This window comes from Salvelinus fontinalis, chromosome 4 (genome assembly GCF_029448725.1).
Source record: "Salvelinus fontinalis isolate EN_2023a chromosome 4, ASM2944872v1, whole genome shotgun sequence".
In the NCBI taxonomy this organism is placed as follows: domain Eukaryota; kingdom Metazoa; phylum Chordata; class Actinopteri; order Salmoniformes; family Salmonidae; genus Salvelinus; species Salvelinus fontinalis.
In genome coordinates this window covers 29,990,087-30,007,662 of record NC_074668.1, presented here as the reverse complement: position 1 = coordinate 30,007,662, position 17,576 = coordinate 29,990,087, and the positions used below count along the sequence as shown (strand labels likewise).

At 42.4% G+C, this 17,576-nt stretch overlaps 1 protein-coding gene across 3 annotated transcripts in view; it reads right to left on the bottom strand.

Annotated features, from left to right (window-relative positions):
* Positions 1–17,526, bottom strand: part of ncs1b (neuronal calcium sensor 1b) — a 43,103-nt gene extending 25,577 nt beyond the window's left edge. Inside the window, exons 1-3 of one of the 3 annotated variants that reach the window (XM_055919607.1) lie at positions 17,055–17,526; positions 16,818–16,942; positions 15,866–15,949 (exon numbers count right to left, since the gene is read on the bottom strand). In XM_055919607.1, the coding sequence (XP_055775582.1) occupies positions 15,866–15,926 (61 nt within the window). In that variant the 5' untranslated portion in view covers positions 15,927–15,949; positions 16,818–16,942; positions 17,055–17,526. Of the gene's footprint in view, positions 1–2,316; positions 3,554–5,160; positions 5,307–15,865; positions 15,950–16,817; positions 16,943–17,054 lie in introns of those variants that run through there. The other 2 variants (XM_055919606.1, XM_055919605.1) reach the window with 2 other exon arrangements.
* Between the last annotated feature and the right edge of the window lie 50 nt (positions 17,527–17,576).

The window sequence follows — 17,576 nt, the reverse complement described above, 5'->3', positions numbered from 1 at the left end:
GCACCCCAGTATCTATACTTGCACATCTATCACTCCAGTGTTAATGCTAAATTGTAATTATTTTCACATCTGTGGCCTATTTATTGCCTTACCTCCCTACTCTTCCACATTTGCACACAATGTACATAGATTTTTCTATTGTTTTATTGACTGTATGTTTGTTTGTGTAACTCTGTGTTGTTGTTTTTGTCCTACTGCTTTGCTTTTTCTTGGCCAAGTCGCAGTTGTAAATGAGAACTTGTTCTCAACTGGCCTACCTGGTTAAATAAAGCTGAAATAAAATCAAATAAAAATTACTTTGAAGTATCAAAAGAGAATGTCTCAAATTTGGCATTGGATCAAACTGAGGTTGGCAATAAGAGTAAAAAAGATGCTTATGAGATTTACTTGACTGGCTGTCAAAGTACCTTGGATGCAAAATAAAAAAAATCTGCAGAACGGCATCCCTAAATTTAGCTAATGCACAGACGGTGCTCCTCCTCGAAGTTGGGTGTGTGCCTTGGACATGATAGGAGTGTAAGCCAGCTTCTTTTAATATTTTAGTATGGCACTGAAAACAGGCCTACAACATCCTGAGCTCAAAATTGATCACTGAAAACATCTTCCTATGGGAAAGGAAGAAAGTCCCTGCCCATTTTCTGAAAACATCTGAAACCCTACCTCTTCAAAGAGTATCTTAAATAATCCCACAACACCTCCCTCCGCATCACCCCCCCCCCCCAAAAAAAAAATAGAAGAATTTTGTTAACCAACATTCGCACTTTTTTCCCCCCCCCCCCCCCCCTTCCTAGCTCTGACTTTGCTGATAGCTACTTTATTGAAGAAAAATGTACTTACTATGACTGTGATAGGTGGTTGTCCCACCTAGCTATCTTAAGATGACTGCACTAACTGTAAGTCGCTCTGGATAAGAGTGTCTGCGAAATGACTCAAATGTATGTAAATGCTATAAGTCAGAGGAAGGATATTTAAGCTTCTCAACAGGATAGGGAGAAGAGGGACCAGAAAGAGGAGGGAAGGAGACATAATGAGGAGAGAAATGATAAGGGGTCTAAGTTAGACAAGAGCTGGGTAAGGGAGTGGGCATGCTGGGAGAAAAGGCTGGGTGCCCCTCTGAGCAAAGCTAAGCAGATAAGATTCTAATTATACTAGTTAATTCCTTGCTCAAAGAGGGCAATCAGGGGATGTAGAGAGTAAGCGAGGGAGATAGAGAGAGAGAATCAGAAGAGGGAGAAAACAGGAAAGAGAGCTGGCTAAAGGACAGCAGCAAATAGCCCATCCCAGCACGAAGCACAATCTTCCTCACCCCTGCAATTTCCTGTCACAGCAGCCTTCCCTGGTTGTGGTGGGGTGAAGCCAACCGCGTGAAAAACACTGTCATTAGGCAGCCATAGGCTGTCAACTCCCACCCAACACCTGGCATGCTATGCTACAGGCTAGCCATCCATTAGACTAGATACAGTGAGGGCAACACATTTGAACAATCAGTTAAACTCTAGTCTGTTAAGTACTAAAACAACAAAATATTAGTGTTTTTATCCACAATGGATGACTTGGCTTATATGGATTCTGTGATTAGAGAGTTTAGGCCTAAATAACATAATTTTCATTATCTTTTTATTTCTACAAATGCCTCCAGTCTACTTTGCTTACATAGGTTAAGTGATATATTGCCAACAATGAAAATATTGTTATTTCACCTGCTACTTAAAGACCTTTTAAAACACTTTGCCTAAATGTGCATACTTATGGAAATGTATGAAGGCTCCAGCAAGCCCATATTTGCTATCTTTGGCAAAACACCAGTGTGATTGCTGATCCAAAGTCTTAACCCCCATCAGCATTTTCAAAGATCTCTCCTTCCCAGTGGAGTGTTTCAAAAGACGCTGATTAGAACCACTTCCAGACCTAAACTAATCACAATTTGTGACACCATATGAGTATTTATGCAAAAATATGAAGGCTATATCCACCGTGGAGCTGACATTTAATTTGTGCTGTTGATTCTGAGGATTAAGAGAAACAGAGGCGAATATGTCTTACACAGGCTACACGCAAACCAGTTCATATGAGGCACACATTTAGTACTATTTCTATTCACTGTTGCTCATCATAAAACGCTTAAAACGATAATGATTATAGATCGTCTTGGGTCACTGCTATTATAGTGCTGTTATGGGTATTAACCTAAATAGGATTAGTTACTGCATGTTACAATGATTTTGTGATCGCCACAAATAAAAACATATTAGCATTTTTTACAATCCATGTCTGATCAGTCCCGTTGAAAAGAGAGAACAGAAGAAGGCTACTCACAGTAGGTCTTCCTGGTCAGTTCCTCCACCACCTCCTGCTTGAGCTTGCTGTTTGATTTGCCCATGGTCTTTACCTTTCTCCTTACTGCCTTGGGTTACTCCTCCACGCCTACTCCTGCTCCACCTTGACACAAACTAACTGAACAACCCTCTCAGTCCAGACCTCGCTGGTCAAACAGATGCAAATATCGGCCAGTAGAGGAAAGCAATACAATTATACCACTGAAACAGTCAACTCTGAAAGAGGATCGAACTCAATCCACCCACATCAGTCTTGTGTTCAGTGCAGTCCACTCTGGATGTGTCAAGACTTCAGCCCTCCAGGGCAGCCACTCTAACCCCAGGGGCTCAGGACTGAATAATGGGAGACTGCTGAGTATCTGAGTCTGAGTGTTCGCCTCTCCTTTCTTTAGAATGTCCACTGGGCGAGAGTGGCGTTGTGATGCGTTGCTACCTTCGTCCTTGGTTACAGGAGTCACCCAGTGTCTGGGTTTTGTGTACGCTCACTCCCTCACACTCTGCTCACTGTTCCTCTCACCCCTCCTTTTCCTCCTTTCACTCTATCCCACCCTCTTTTCCCACCACTGTCTCTGTGGTTTCGGGTAACTTATAAGAGAATCCTCCCTCTTCACAGCTGAGATAAGGGGGTGGGTAAACTAAAATACTTGGCCTCAAAAGCATTCCCTTTTCAATTACACCCCCGGCTTGAACTCAGATCCCAGTAGGGCATCTTTCGGACACAGCAGCAGAAAAGTCAAAAGGGCTCTGTGACTTAAACTGTCATTTAAAATGCAAAATGCCGAAATGAGAGAGAAAATAGAAATGTCCCAATTCTTTGAATGAACGGCTAAGGCGGTTTTCCCAGTATGTTTCCAGGCTGAGGGATTTACAGAATGACAGTTCACTTTTCTCCTCCATTCTGACTCATTTTCCCTACTGCCTGGCCTCACGGCGGCACAGTGTAACCTAATGATTTCAGCCTCTCACAGACGACAGGAGATGGATCATGGAATTTCTCTGTATCAAAGGCCTGAGGTGGCATTCATTGATGCTTCACCCCAGCAGCTGACTGAGCCTCAGGACAGGACACTACGGCACCTTATCTCAGTAAGCATTAGGATCTATGCCTATGTGTTTGTTCCGTTCCTGGCCAGGACTGTCTTCTCCATGCATGTAACTGTGGTGGTGGTAATCATCCTTGTGTTTGCTCAGCACTGTTTTCCCGGGTAACCCAGACACTGTGAAAACAAACAGCAGTTGCAAGGTCAAGGCAGTGCCAGGAGGGCCAGACTACTGTGAACATCAGCTATCCTTAATCCCTGAGATCTCACCCACTCCACACCAATGACAGGAGCACTCATCTGTGTCAGATGTTGAGTACTTGTTCTCCTCAAACACTCACTGTTGCCGACTTTCCACTGAGGATTTACCCTGTTGTTTTACCCAAAAGACTCAAGACTTTTCTGTTTCCATCTACGTGGACCGGCACCCGCGTCTCACTGTGCCATGGCTCCGGCGGACCTGCCCTGGGGCCAAGCCCAGGTCATGGGGCGGCAGGGTAGCCTAGTGGTTAGAGTGTTGGACTAGTAACTGAAAGGTTGCAGGATCAAATCCCCGAGCTGACAAGGTAAAAATATGTAATTCTGCCCTTGAACAACGCAGTTAATTCACTGTTCCTAGGCCGTCATTGAAAATAAGAATGTGTTCTTAAACTGACTAGCCTAGTAAAATAAAAATGGGTACTTTTAAGCCAGCATTTACATAATAGAAAACTGTGAACTTTAACACCTTCTCACAAAGCAACTGTTTTGAATGATGCAGAGGTTGTTGATTCTGCTCACCCCATGTCTTAAAGTACTACTCCAGTCTGCTTTTCACCTAATGTATCACCTGATTTACAAAAAGCACATCTCAAAAGCTGGTCCAGGTATCTTTTGTCCTCTAATGCTCCTCTATTGTTCCTGCAAGCCAGGCGGGATGACATCACATCAGACCAACTCCTTGAATGGCCTAATCCTTGTAATTGGGAGTTGTCTAAAAAAACACTATTTTGTGTAATACTATATTGTTTACCCTTAAGTACATTAATGTATTTATACTTGGAATATTGTATTTAAATGGGAAAAGTAAAAAAAATAGCTGATGTGTGTCTTCAACAAATTACACTAGAGCCTACATTAACATAAAATACAGGTGACCCACTGGTGTGTGGGTAAGTTTCAACAGGAAAAGCAGATACAGCCAAAGAGCAACTTGCTTGACTTTCACTGGGGTGAGAGACATGCCCTGCTCCAGTATGCAGCCCTCACAATACAGGGCTGCTCTTGCCAATACTACATAAATTGGATCAATAATACCCTACTGTGGGTCATTCAATGTAGCATATATGTTATCCAAAAACAATCAATTCTGCAAGGTGCACTGAAAATAAAATCTAAATTAGATATAATTTTGATCCTCATTGAACAAACCTCATGCATTTTGGTTTGAGTTCACTACAATATTTCCACTATACCCAGGCTGGGTGATGTTTCTTACAACAAAATAACAAATCAATAAGGAAAGACTAGGCTAAAATATGTGAAACTTTTATTGGGCTCTGTGCATTAACCTACCTTTCCAGGTGGTGCAAAAGTACCAGAAGCAAAGACGGTTCCAGCACTATTGCTTAGCAACACTAACAGTTTACAGATTTGACCACCGTGAAGGAAATCTAATATAAGCCACTGTGAGCTCTTCGCTTTGTACCTGTCATTCGGTTACTTCTCAAACGACTTTCACTGTCCAATCTATGACAAATATTACCCTTGTAACAGACATAACAGCTTTCTTTTGAAACACTCACCTTAATTAATTTTCAGGTTGGCATCCGGAATTGAATACTGTAAATGGACGAATTATGTTCTTTCCCGCGAGGCATCTGTACAAGAGCGCGGATTTCCTGCCGCTCTCTTCCACTGTCATCGACTCGATTCAGAACATCGCAGTCCGAACCACCCGACACAGTTGGCTATTAACCCATTATTTCCTGTGCTATTTTCGAAAGCCTTGAACTGTAAATCAGAGGTATTGTGAAATTATTTAAAATGAACAACAATTGAGAAACAATAGGAAAGCAAACCTAATTTGTTTTCCTGCATGTGTAATAGAATAGTATACTTTATTTTCCATTTGGTTAGAAACGGAAATTCGTCCTCTGCCTTTACTAACCCCGCAGACGCACACCAACGTGGCACCGGGTAAACAGTGGTGCAGTGCCTTTGGAGCAATTTTGGGGTTAAGTGCCTTGTTCAAGAGCACAACGGCAGTGGAGCTGGGATCACTTTTAAATCGCATCACCTTGAGAGAACCATCTCGAGTGATGCTGTGGTGTTCTGGATGAGGGTTTACTTTGTCATTACAATAGAATTTGAAGAACATAAGGACAGTTAGAGGAGAGATTACTTTCTAGCTGTTGGGTTTGTTGTTTTTCCAGCATTTTACAGAAAAGCGATGTAAAACGGTTCATCCTAGGCCAGAGAACTGCACCCCTGGTCAGATAAAATCCCCAAACACATGCACAGCGCAGACCTCCCCATCAGTTTCAATTTCTGTATCTGTCAACGGGCTACAGGCTAAATGTTTATTTCAAATGAATTGTTTGGGTTTAAGTGAACTGGGACTGGTTTGAGTAAAGGTTAGAAGCTGGAGGCACAGTTTGTGATCATACGCACATCCTTAAAAACATAGTTGCTGGGCTAATAATGAATACTGTTAAAGCTCCCAATTCACTGCTGTATTGACAACGGTTCGATCCAAAATGGATCTTCGTTATGTCTAACAAACTGAGTGCTCACATATACACATTTCACCTCATGTGACCATTGTGGACATGACTCATGGTGGGTGCAAAAACAATGTGCAGCTCTAATAATTTAATAACAATGAGATGGGTTTAAATATATATAACATTTATTTAACTAGACAAGTCAGTTAAGAACAAATTATTTTTTACACTGACGGCCTACCCCGGGTAAACCCGGACGATGCTGGGCCAATTGTGCACCGCCCTATGGGACTCCCAATCACGGACGGATGTGATGCAGCCTGGATTCGAACCACAGACTAGTGCCGCCTCTTGCACTGAGGTGTAGTGCCTTAGACCGCTGCGCCACGCAGGAGCCCATGTACCATGGGTACACTAAGTAGTTTCAGAAAATAATATATATTTACTAAATGACCAAGTGGGTGACCTGGAAGGCAAGACAAATCAAAGTGACTTACTCATGTAACAAATGGTCTGATATCAAACTCCTGGTTCAGACCTCTAGGAGACATGGTACACAAACGGTGAATCCAATCCATCAGTTTCAATTTCTACATCTGTCAACCAGCTACAGGCTAAATTGTTTGGGATTAAGTGAACTGGGACTGGGTTGACTAAAGGTTAGAAGCTGGAGGCAGTCAGCACATCCTCTTCACATTCACAACAGAGAAGAACACACTGTATCTGACAGGGGCTCGCGCCAGACTTTTAGTATTCACAACAGAGTCCTGCAGTCCCTTATATTGCACCAATATCAGGTATACGCTCAGAGGAATAGATTAAGATAAACTGCCACACAACATCATCTGTGTGTCTCTCAGTATTTATTTATTTTATTGAACCTTTAACTAGGCAAGTCAGTTAAGAACGAATTCTAATTTACAATGACAGTCTAACAAAAGGAAAAAGGCCTCCTGTGGGGACAGGGGCTGGGACTAAAAATACAAATAAATTAAATATAAATATAGGACAAAACACACATCACAACAAGAGACACAACACAACACTACATAAAGAGACCCCTAAGACAACATAGCATGGCAGCCACACATGACAACACAGCATGCAACACAACATGGTAGCAACAACAACAACATGCTAGCAACACAACATGGAAGAATTCTTCCAATTGCCACATTAGCTCATTATTTAAAATGATTAATGACCATATTAGTAATTATACAAATATGCTGTGTGTTTTATTGCAATGAGAAAGAACAAAAAGTGGCAAATGCTTGCCTACAACAATGTAAAGCTTATACTACTACTACAGTTTGCTTGTATCTTCAATGTTTACCAACCCACATTGCCTAAAGGTGCATTGATGCATTAGGAAAGTAAGGGTGAAAGTAGCTTCAAATGATTTGTGGGGATGATGCAGGGTTGGGGAGGGGGACCTTGGCCAGTGCTGAGAGGCACAGACTGCACTATCCTGGTTAAAAAACACCCAGCGCACCAACTGGAAAAGCTATATGTTTGCCAAGTGTTGGGCACAGTCAGGAACCAGGAACACACATTTGCCCATCTGTCACCAAAAACCTTATACCATACTGCCCCGTGCACAAACACACATGATCTGAACTGTGAACCAATTTAAAAAAAAAAATCATATCCACCTCAATCAACATTCATGTCCACACCTTATGTTATAGTGAATAACTTAAAACAATCCAACAAGAATATAATAGTCAGCCCAGTCAGTTGGATGTGTTATGGAAGCAGTACACAGCTAAACCTGTCTAATAGTTACTGACTGACTTGAATTTCCATGCCTGGCACAGCATGGGGATGCAATAAAATTAGTAGAGGTAAAGAGAGCCATGTATTAATTTCTAAATACATGACCCTGGAGGGAAATATTGCACAGATTTCCTGTGTGTAGCCAGATCTTACAGATCATATATTACATTACAACTGTGAAAATACAGCCACCCTCCTGCATAAACAACACCCCAAACAATTAAAGAAAATATCCATATATTCGAATAAAGTTTGAGGCTATTGGTGATATTTTTTATGTGCTGCTGTACTATTTGCTCAGCATCAGATCAATCATTATTGCACTTTCATAAATAGTGAAGGACATAACTTTTCAATTAATGCACATTTGATAAATCACAGTGACAGATATACTCTATAAACACAGCACGAAAGATGAGCAAATACTGAAATATATACTGGACAAACCCAAATAATTACAATCTTGTATGTTAGACTGAACTTCACAAGTAAACACTCTGCTGACTTACTGTAGCAGGACACAATTTATTAACTTGGTGAGTTGACAATCACAATTTTTTTGTAATTTCAAAGGGCAATACATAAAGAGTTCCCTACAACAGCACAATGTTCCAAACCATCAGGACAATGCCTCAGCAGGTGTCACTGAGGACAAAATGCATAAAAGCACAAAAGAAGGAACTCCCAGTCTGGGCCACTGAGGCTAGTGCTGCTCTCCTTTCTTGTGACAGCTTCAGAATGTGGTGGTCAGTGCTAGTCATGACAAAATATAAGAGGCAGTGGACTAGTTTATCTGATGGCCCTGCCGTACAGAACACACAGAGCACTCAGAATGACATCCGTTCACTGAGGTATGTTTCAACCCCCTTCCGTCTGTCCTCCCATGCTATATAAAAAACTGATTAGAAGCATACGCAGAGCGGAAATTTCTGTTGTACCAACCTGGGGAAATATATCTATGTTAAATTTAGTGCTTCATAAAAACTGAATCCCCTCTCTCGTCTTTGAGACTAGACTCCCCACTAGTACATTTATCTGAGTTGTGCTGCTATTCCAGGGGGGCAGCAGGGTTTAGTAAAGCAGCTCTGTTGGTATAATGCCTAACACCCAGCTGTTAATTCAGACTGACAACAGGAAGACATTTAGCCGACTAATGGCAGATGGGACTGGAATCCCAGCTTTATAGAGATAAACTATGCTCACTGTGAGAGAGAGAGATTCCTGCCTTGACAACAGAGTTCCAATTTGTCAAACACCATATTAGTGCAAAATATCTAAACACCAGATTCTTACAGTTTGATAACATTTGGTATGTGCTACTCCATAGCATCAAAAGCATGTGTTGATTCAGAGAGAAAAAGAATAATGTCTTTATTAACAGTAAGTGAATTACACAGACTCAATTCTCTTCCTGTCAGTTAACATTTCTGGTTAATTAGAACATTGTCTGGGAACTATGATCTCAACAGGGGCAATTCTTTTCCCTCCATAATCATGCTGCAGAGTAGGCTGGCTTGAGCAGTATCAGGGTAAAATAAGTCTATTTAGAATTTAAATACTCACTGCTAATATACCAATACCAGGAAAAACATAGAAATAAACCCTAGAGAGTGACATGAGAGGGTGTTTTTACCCATTTCATTTAATCAAAGGCCTTTAATACAACACAATACCCACTAGGCACAAACATCAGATCAATGTCTATAGTTTTGATTTACATTTGGTTGAGTTGTCAACTGACGTGAATTCAAAGTTAACACGTTGGGTGAAAAAAGGAGACGAAATGCCCTCATATTTATTACTTTTTTTAGAAACTAATCAGATTCCACATAGATTCAACATCACATCAATTTTGGGGGTTTGAAAGGATGTTGGAAACGTTGATTCAACCAGTTTGTGCCCAGTGGGTAAATCAAAAATGAATTCATAAAACATCACTTTGAACTAAACAATTCTGTCTCCATGACTAAGTATTTTGTTGGACGGTGTATACCATGTGTATCCTGTACATACTAATACAACTTGAACTTAAGTGAAATACACATCATACTAGATGAAGTGAAAGAAGAAAGTTCACAAAAGTAGACAATTTAAGAGCAAACTGACATGATTGAGTATGGCAGCAAAAAAAGCATGTCAAATTTGTTCTTGGATTTAATGGCATTTGCTGGCCTAAAATACTTATTAAAATAACTTCTACACTCATCTGTGTTTCATGACAGTATGGCATGGAGTAAGATACAGTAGTCTAATGGGTTAACAATCACCCTATAGTAGTGGGGCAAAAAAGTATTTAGTCAGCCACCAATTGTGCAAGTTCTCCCACTTAAAAAGATGAGGCCTGTAATTTTCATCATAGGTACACTTCAACTATGACAGACAAAATGAGGAAATAAAATCCAGAAAATCACATTGTAGGATTTTTAATGAATTTATTTGCAAATTATGGTGGAAAATAAGTATTTGGTCAATAACAAAAGTTTCTCAATACTTTGTTATATACCCTTTGTTGGCAATGACAGAGGTCAAACGTTTTCTGTAAGTCTTCACAAGGTTTTCACACACTGTTGCTGGTATTTTGGCCCATTCCGCCATGCAGATCTCCTCTAGAGCAGTGATGTTTTGGGGCTGTTGCTGGGCAACACGGACTTTCAACTCCCTCCAAAGATTTTCTATGGGGTTGAGATCTGGAGACTGGCTAGGCCACTCCAGGACCCTGAAATGCTTCTTACGAAGCCACTCCTTCGTTGCCCGGGCAGTGTGTTTGGGATTATTGTTATGCTGAAAGACCCAGCCACATTTCATCTTCAATGCCCTTGCTGATGGAAGGAGGTTTTCACTCAAAATCTCACGATACATGGCCCCATCCATTCTTTCCTTTACACGGATCAGTCGTCCTGGTCCCTATGCAGAAAAACAGCCCCAAAGCATGATGTTTCCACCCCCATGCTTCACAGTAGGTATGGTGTTCTTTGGATGCAACTCAGCATTCTTTGTCCTCCAAACACGACGAGTTGAGTTTTTACCAAAAAGTTATATTTTGGTTTCATCTGACCATATGACATTCTCCCAATCTTCTTCTGGATCATCCAAATGCTCTCTAGCAAACTTCAGACGGGCCTGGACATGTACTGGCTTAAGCAGGGGGAAATGTCTGGCACTGCAGGATTTGAGTCCCTGGCGGCGTAGTGTGTTACTGATGGTAGGCTTTGTTACTTTGGTCCCAGCTCTCTGCAGGTCATTCACTAGGTCCCCCCATGTGGTTCTGGGATTTTTGCTCACCGTTTTGAACATTTTGACCCCACGGGGTGAGATCTTACGTGGAGCCCCAGATCGAAGGAGATTATCAGTGGTCTTGTATGTCTTCCATTTCCTAATAATTGCTCCCACAGTTGATTTCTTCAAACCAAGCTGCTTACCTATTGCAGATTCAGTCTTCCCAGCCTGGTGCAGGTCTACAATTTTGTTTCTGGAGTCCTTTGACAGCTCTTTGGTCTTGGCCATAGTGGAGTGTGGAGTGTGACTGTTTGAGGTTGTGGACAGGTGTCTTTTATACTGATAACAAGTTCAAACAGGTGCCATTAATACAGGTAACGAGTGGAGGACAGAGGAGCCTCTTAAATGAGAAGTTACAGGTCTGTGAGAGCCAGAAATCTTGCTTGTTTGTAGGTGACCAAATACTTATTTTCCACCATAATTTGCAAATAAATTCATTAAAAATCCTACATCTGGATTTTCTTTTCTCATTTTGTCTGTCATAGTTGAAGTGTACCTATGATGAAAATTGCAGGCCTCATCTTTTTAAGTGGGAGAACTTGCACAATTGGTGGCTGACTAAATACTTTTTTTGCCCCACTGTATACAGTGCATACACGGTCAGATGTGAGATGTAGCAGGTTTCACCTTGAAAGTTAACCAGCCTGGCAACCAGTTTGTCCTCCGCCTCAGGGCCAACTGGAGTTGCTGGCTGCCCAGTCTGATCTCCCTTCATCCAACAGGAGGACAGCAGCAGAAATATCACATTAGATTTGGCTCAAGTACTTTCTAAACCGCCAAAACCTTCAGCGAGTTTTAAAGGTTTGTCACTTCTAGAAGGGTTTGGCACCAATCAACACCTACTAACAGAGATTAGGGTATATCTTTGCCAATCAACATCATTGGTAATCTAAGATTGGATTGTATGCCTAGACTGCAATATTCTCGTAGAGAAAGTACAGACAACTACGGAATATATAAGTAGAAATAAAATCTATAAAAAAAATACAAAAAAAGAACTGTCTTATTCAGAGGCCTTCGCATATATTTTTCATGATTTCATTGTATTAAGTGACAGTCCAATAACATCAAAGGAATATTGGAAAGGGAATTTAATAGCGTGACCTAGATTAATGGAAACTAGTTCTATTTCTAATTGAAGTGCATCAAATGATTGTCTTTCAAGTACATTACTGAGGTGCAAGAATTTCATTTTCCACCAATTATACACACAGCTAAATTATATGGTCCAAGGGCTACTTGTTAATAATGCATCAAAAGCACACAAAAGAGTTTGTAAAAAAATGTCCAAATTGATAGAAGAGTGAGAAGCTCAGTATGCGTCAGAGCGAACTGCCTCCTAAAGCAGTGACGCTTCCAGAAGTAAAGCAAAAGGCCAGAGTTGAATAGATTTCTATTGGAAACAATCATGGAAAAGTAATCGATCCACCACCAACAGAATCCCAACTGAACCCTATAGACCAATGGAGGCTGCTGCGGGGAGGACGGCTCATAACAATGGGCAGAATGGAGTAAATGGAATGGTATCAAACACATTTATGAGTTTGATAATTCATGTGTTTGATACCATTCCATTCCAGCCCTTAGTAACCTCCACTGCTGTAGAAATCCAACCTAACACGGAACCCAGACCAGCTGCCCGCGTGCGCCATCATGCATAAATTTATTTTGTCCCCCCCCCCACACCAAACGCGATCACGACACGCAGGTTAAAATATCAAAACAAACTCTGAACCAATGACATTCATTTGGGGACAGGTCGAAAAGCATTAAACATGTAGATGACAATCACCATATAAGTTCAAAGATGAAAAAGCCAGGAAGTAGGAGAGATGACTAGAAACGATTCGGTTGGTCGTTTTATGTGTAGATTAATTGGCGGAGTAGAGGAGCTTGTGCATTTCAGGTAAAATAACAACTCAATGTTTATATCCCAGGACAAATTAGCTAGCAACAGCAAGCTAGCTAAATCGGATAAATTAGCTAGCAAGTGCAAGCTAAATTGCCATGTTTAGTGCTTTTCGATCTGTCCCCAAATTAATGTCATTGGTTCAGAGTTTGTTTTGATATTTTAACCTGCGTGTCGTGATCGCTTTTGGTGTAGGGGGACTAAATACATTTATGCACGATGGCGCAAGCGCGCAGCCGGTTTGGGTTCCGTGTAAGGATCATTCAGTCCTGCAGTACACCTGCAATGTGACAATAGGTCTCGTCTGCCCTCTAGTGGTACTATATTAAACTTCTAAAGAATGCACTCTAACCCCACAGAATTTATGATACTGCTTGTGTGAACTTATAAGGTCAGTTTAGAGTTTCTGTGAAAATGATCAGGCCAAATTAACATCTTGTTATTTTCTGTTGATTTACACACCTATTATGCTCCCTTTGAAAGGCATTGGTCTGTCAACAAGTCTTATTCAAGAGCTTCATTACAAATATTGCATACACTGAGAATACAAAAACATTAAGAACACCTGCTCTGGGCCTCCCGGGTGGCGCAGTGGTCTAGGGCACTGCATCGCAGTGCTAACTGCGCCACCAGAGTCTCTGGGTTCGCGCCCAGGCTCTGTCGCAGCCGGCCGCCACCCGGGAGGTCCGTGGGGCGACACACAATTGGCATAGCGTCGTCCGGGGTAGGGAGGGTTTGGCCGGTAGGGATATCCTTGTCTCATCGCGCTCCAGCGACTCCTGTGGCGGGCCGGGCGCAGCGCGCGCCAACCAAGGGGGCCAGGTACACGGTGTTTCCTCCGACACATTGGTGCGGCTGGCTTCCGGGTTGGAGGCGCGCTGTGTTAAGAAGCAGTACGGCTGGTTGGGTTGTGCTTCTCCCGAGCCCGTACGGGAGTTGTAGCGATGAGACAAGGTAGTAATTACTAGCGATTGGATACCACAAATTGGGGAGAAAATGGGATAAAATAATAATAATAATTTAAAAAAAGAACACCTGCTCTTTCCATGACAGACTGACCAGGTGAAAGCTATAATCCCTTATTGATGTCACTTGTTAAATCCACTTCAGTCAGTGTAAATGAAGGGGAGGAGACAGTTTAAATAAGGATTTTTAAGTATTGAGACATGGATTTTGTATGTGTGCCATTCAGAGGGTGAATGGGCAAGACAAAATATTGAAGTGCCTTTGAACGGGTTATGGTAGTAGGTGCCAGGCGCACCGGCTTGTGTCAAGAACTGCAACGCTGCTGGGTTTTTCACTCAACAGTTTCCCATGTGTATCAATAGTCGGTGGTGGACCAAAAGGCATCCAGCCAACTTGATAACTGTGGGAAGCATTAGAGTCAACATGGGCCAGCATCCCAGTGGAACGCTTTCAACACCTTGTAGAGTCCATCCCCCGACAAATTGAGGGGTGCAACTCAATATTAGGAAGTGTTCCCAATGTTTGGTACTAAGTGTATAATGGCATTTCCATGTGCCAACTCTCATGGGATTTAATGGAATTTTCCATCCTACACTACTACCATGTCACAACAGAATACTGTACATGAAACAAGCATGGAGTGGGTTTGTGGACAAATGTACTGTTCTGCACTGTAAATTACACCCTTCAGTGACCAATATAATAAACATCAGTGTTCACCAACCAGCTGGGATTGCTCTTTTTACCTCGGCCCACATGAAAATTAGTTAATGAGGTCTGTCACTTAACTACTGTCCCTGACTTTGTAAACGAGTGTGCCACTTCTCCACTTGGCTGGGTCCCATCAGACTCAATCCAATTGATTGTTAAACAGATGTCATCTGAAATTAAGGGTATAAACTTAACAAGCAATGTTCCACATTCCTCCCTCACACTATGCTGTCTGAGTAGCAGTTTGAGAGGACCCAGCTGGCCTTCATGGCAGAGCAGTGCTCCAGCCCCTGTGCCTGTCCCCCAACACTGTAGGATGTCACAGTTGGGCCAAGACACCTCGTCAATCGGAATGGTGGGGTGGAGGGACAATAAAACTACTATAGTTTGAAATTCTCCCTCCACCCACTATATCCCTCTGATTGTTCCTCATGACCAGGGGATGAACAGTGCAGGTATATGTGGAGAGAGGGAGAAAACTTAATTGTAAGCCTTTGGGTCTCAGTTTGTGGATGGGACTCGGTGTGAAACAGACAGTCCAGCTCCCTTGGGTGCCACCACAGCTTGTCAAAGAAGGGATGTGCCAGGTAAAGGCCTGCTTGGGTTTCTCCACCTTAGAACTTTCTAAGAGACAATTTGAAATATTATTAGACCTGACATGTCCTCATAAGCTAATGGGGCATAATTTCTACCGGTCTTCCACCAGCTGTTTGACTGTGATGGAGTGTTGTAGTCTGGGAAGGTGGAGGAGATGGCTCCTCCTGCAGTCTCACCTCTCAGTCTTACAGTGGTGGTCAGGCCAGAGGTAATGACATCACACCTCAGTCTGGAGAATGACCATATCTACCTCCGTCCAGTTCCAGTTAATAAACTCTCCTTCCCAGTTTATTTGATTCTCAGAGTACCTCACATTCCTGACCTTGCCAGTGAATGCCACTCAGGTTCACATTGCCAACAGGGCACCTGTCTTCACTCACCTGGGTGAGTATCTGGGGTGACCGTGGGTGGTTTTAAAAGCCCCCCCCCCCCCAAAGAAACAAAGGACAGTAAGCAAGGTGTCAGGTGTTTTTATCCATAGCGGTGTTGGTTGGGGATCAGTATGTTGTGCCTGGGAGTTGCAGCATGGCATTAAACATCACTCACCCCTCTCCTCTGGAGGACGGTCATCTGGTTCACCATCTGTACCTGACCTCCTGCCTCTCATCGAGGAACTGCTGCTGCCTGGACCTGTTTCCAAAGGAGACACATACAGGTCAGCAGGGAGAGGCATTCACAGACATGACAACAGACACTCAAAAACACAATTGACATTTAAGTAATTTAGCAGACGCTCTTATCCAGAGCGACGTACAGGAACAATTAGGGTTAAGTGACTTGCTCAAGGGTACATCGACATATTTTTCACCTAGTTGGCTCGGGGATTCGAACCAGCAACCTTTCGGTTACTTCCCCAATACTCTTAACCGCTAGGCTCCCTGTTGCCCATCACATACAGTGCAAGCTGCACAATTATGAGAGACACCCAAATAGAGAGATGTTTACTGAATCCTCAAAATAGAAATGAAAATAAAGATCACTCTGTCTGCAGTTCTATCTGAAATATGGAGAAGCATATGGAGAGCAAACCAGTCCAAACATCACGTACCAATTCTATACACCCATTAGTAAAAATGCATTTATGAAAAGAGATACCCAGGGGAAGGTGGACCGTTGTTACAACATCCTTCTCTGTCACCTGTGGCTAGGGTAAGTTGGACTAGTAACTGAAAGGTTGCAAGATCAAATCCCCGAGCTGACAAGGTAAACATCTGTCGTTCTGCCCCTGAACAAGGCAGTTAACCCACTGTTCCTAGGCCGTCGTTGAAAATAAGAATTTGTTCTTAACTGACTTGCCTAGTTAAATAAAGGTAAAATAAAAAATAAGTGTCACTTTGGATAAAGTTTCATAGTGCTGTGCTGCCTTTCTTTGATCTACAAATTATTTTTGACATACAAGTTGTAATGTCAAATGTGAGACGTACGATTAAACATACATTTTTTGTTTGTTGTGGTAATAGCTACTTTTCCCAGAATAATAGGAGGTCACTGAACTGACCTCCAGGACCAACATCCTGCTGGAATCTCCTGGAAACAGAGCGCTGCTCACTTACAGCAGTCAGAAGACCTCCAAGAAGAGTAATCACTCATCACCAGGGTGTGACGGTACGGAGCGGCTATGGGCTGAAACAGAAGGTATATTTCAATTATGCTGTTACACAGGGATAGAAGAAAAGATTTGGTAGAATGACATGCGACATTTCAAATAACATGATTTGGTTCATTTAAGACATACTCATATGCCTCTCAGTGTTGCTCCCACAGACTGATGTCCAGCTGTTTGCTCCCAGCGGAGTCATTGAGAATCCAACGATGACCTCAGCTTTGGGCAGTCTCACCTTTCAAGTGCTCCTCAATGCCCCTCCCTCAGTAAAGATCAGGATCCAGGCTCTGCGCATGGGCCCCGTGGACAACAGCACAGCAGCCCAGTCCACCTTCATTATGGTGAGGGAAGAGGGAGACAGTTCTGTTTTGATTCTTCAGTATTTCAATGCAAACTGTCTAGTTGAGTGTACATTAAACAATTAACCTTCATCTTGACATGTATGCCATTGTAAAAAACATGTATCCAATACCATCTCCATTACATACGAGATGTAGATGTCTTGAAGACCAACGTGTTCAAGGGCCAACAGCTCTTTCACTAGCGCTCAGCTGGAAACATGGCGGAGATAGAATTCCATGGCAAGTACTTGCATAGCAAGGGTAGCTTCCGAGCGAAATACTCATTTGTGGAGCCTTGATCTGTGGCTCGCCT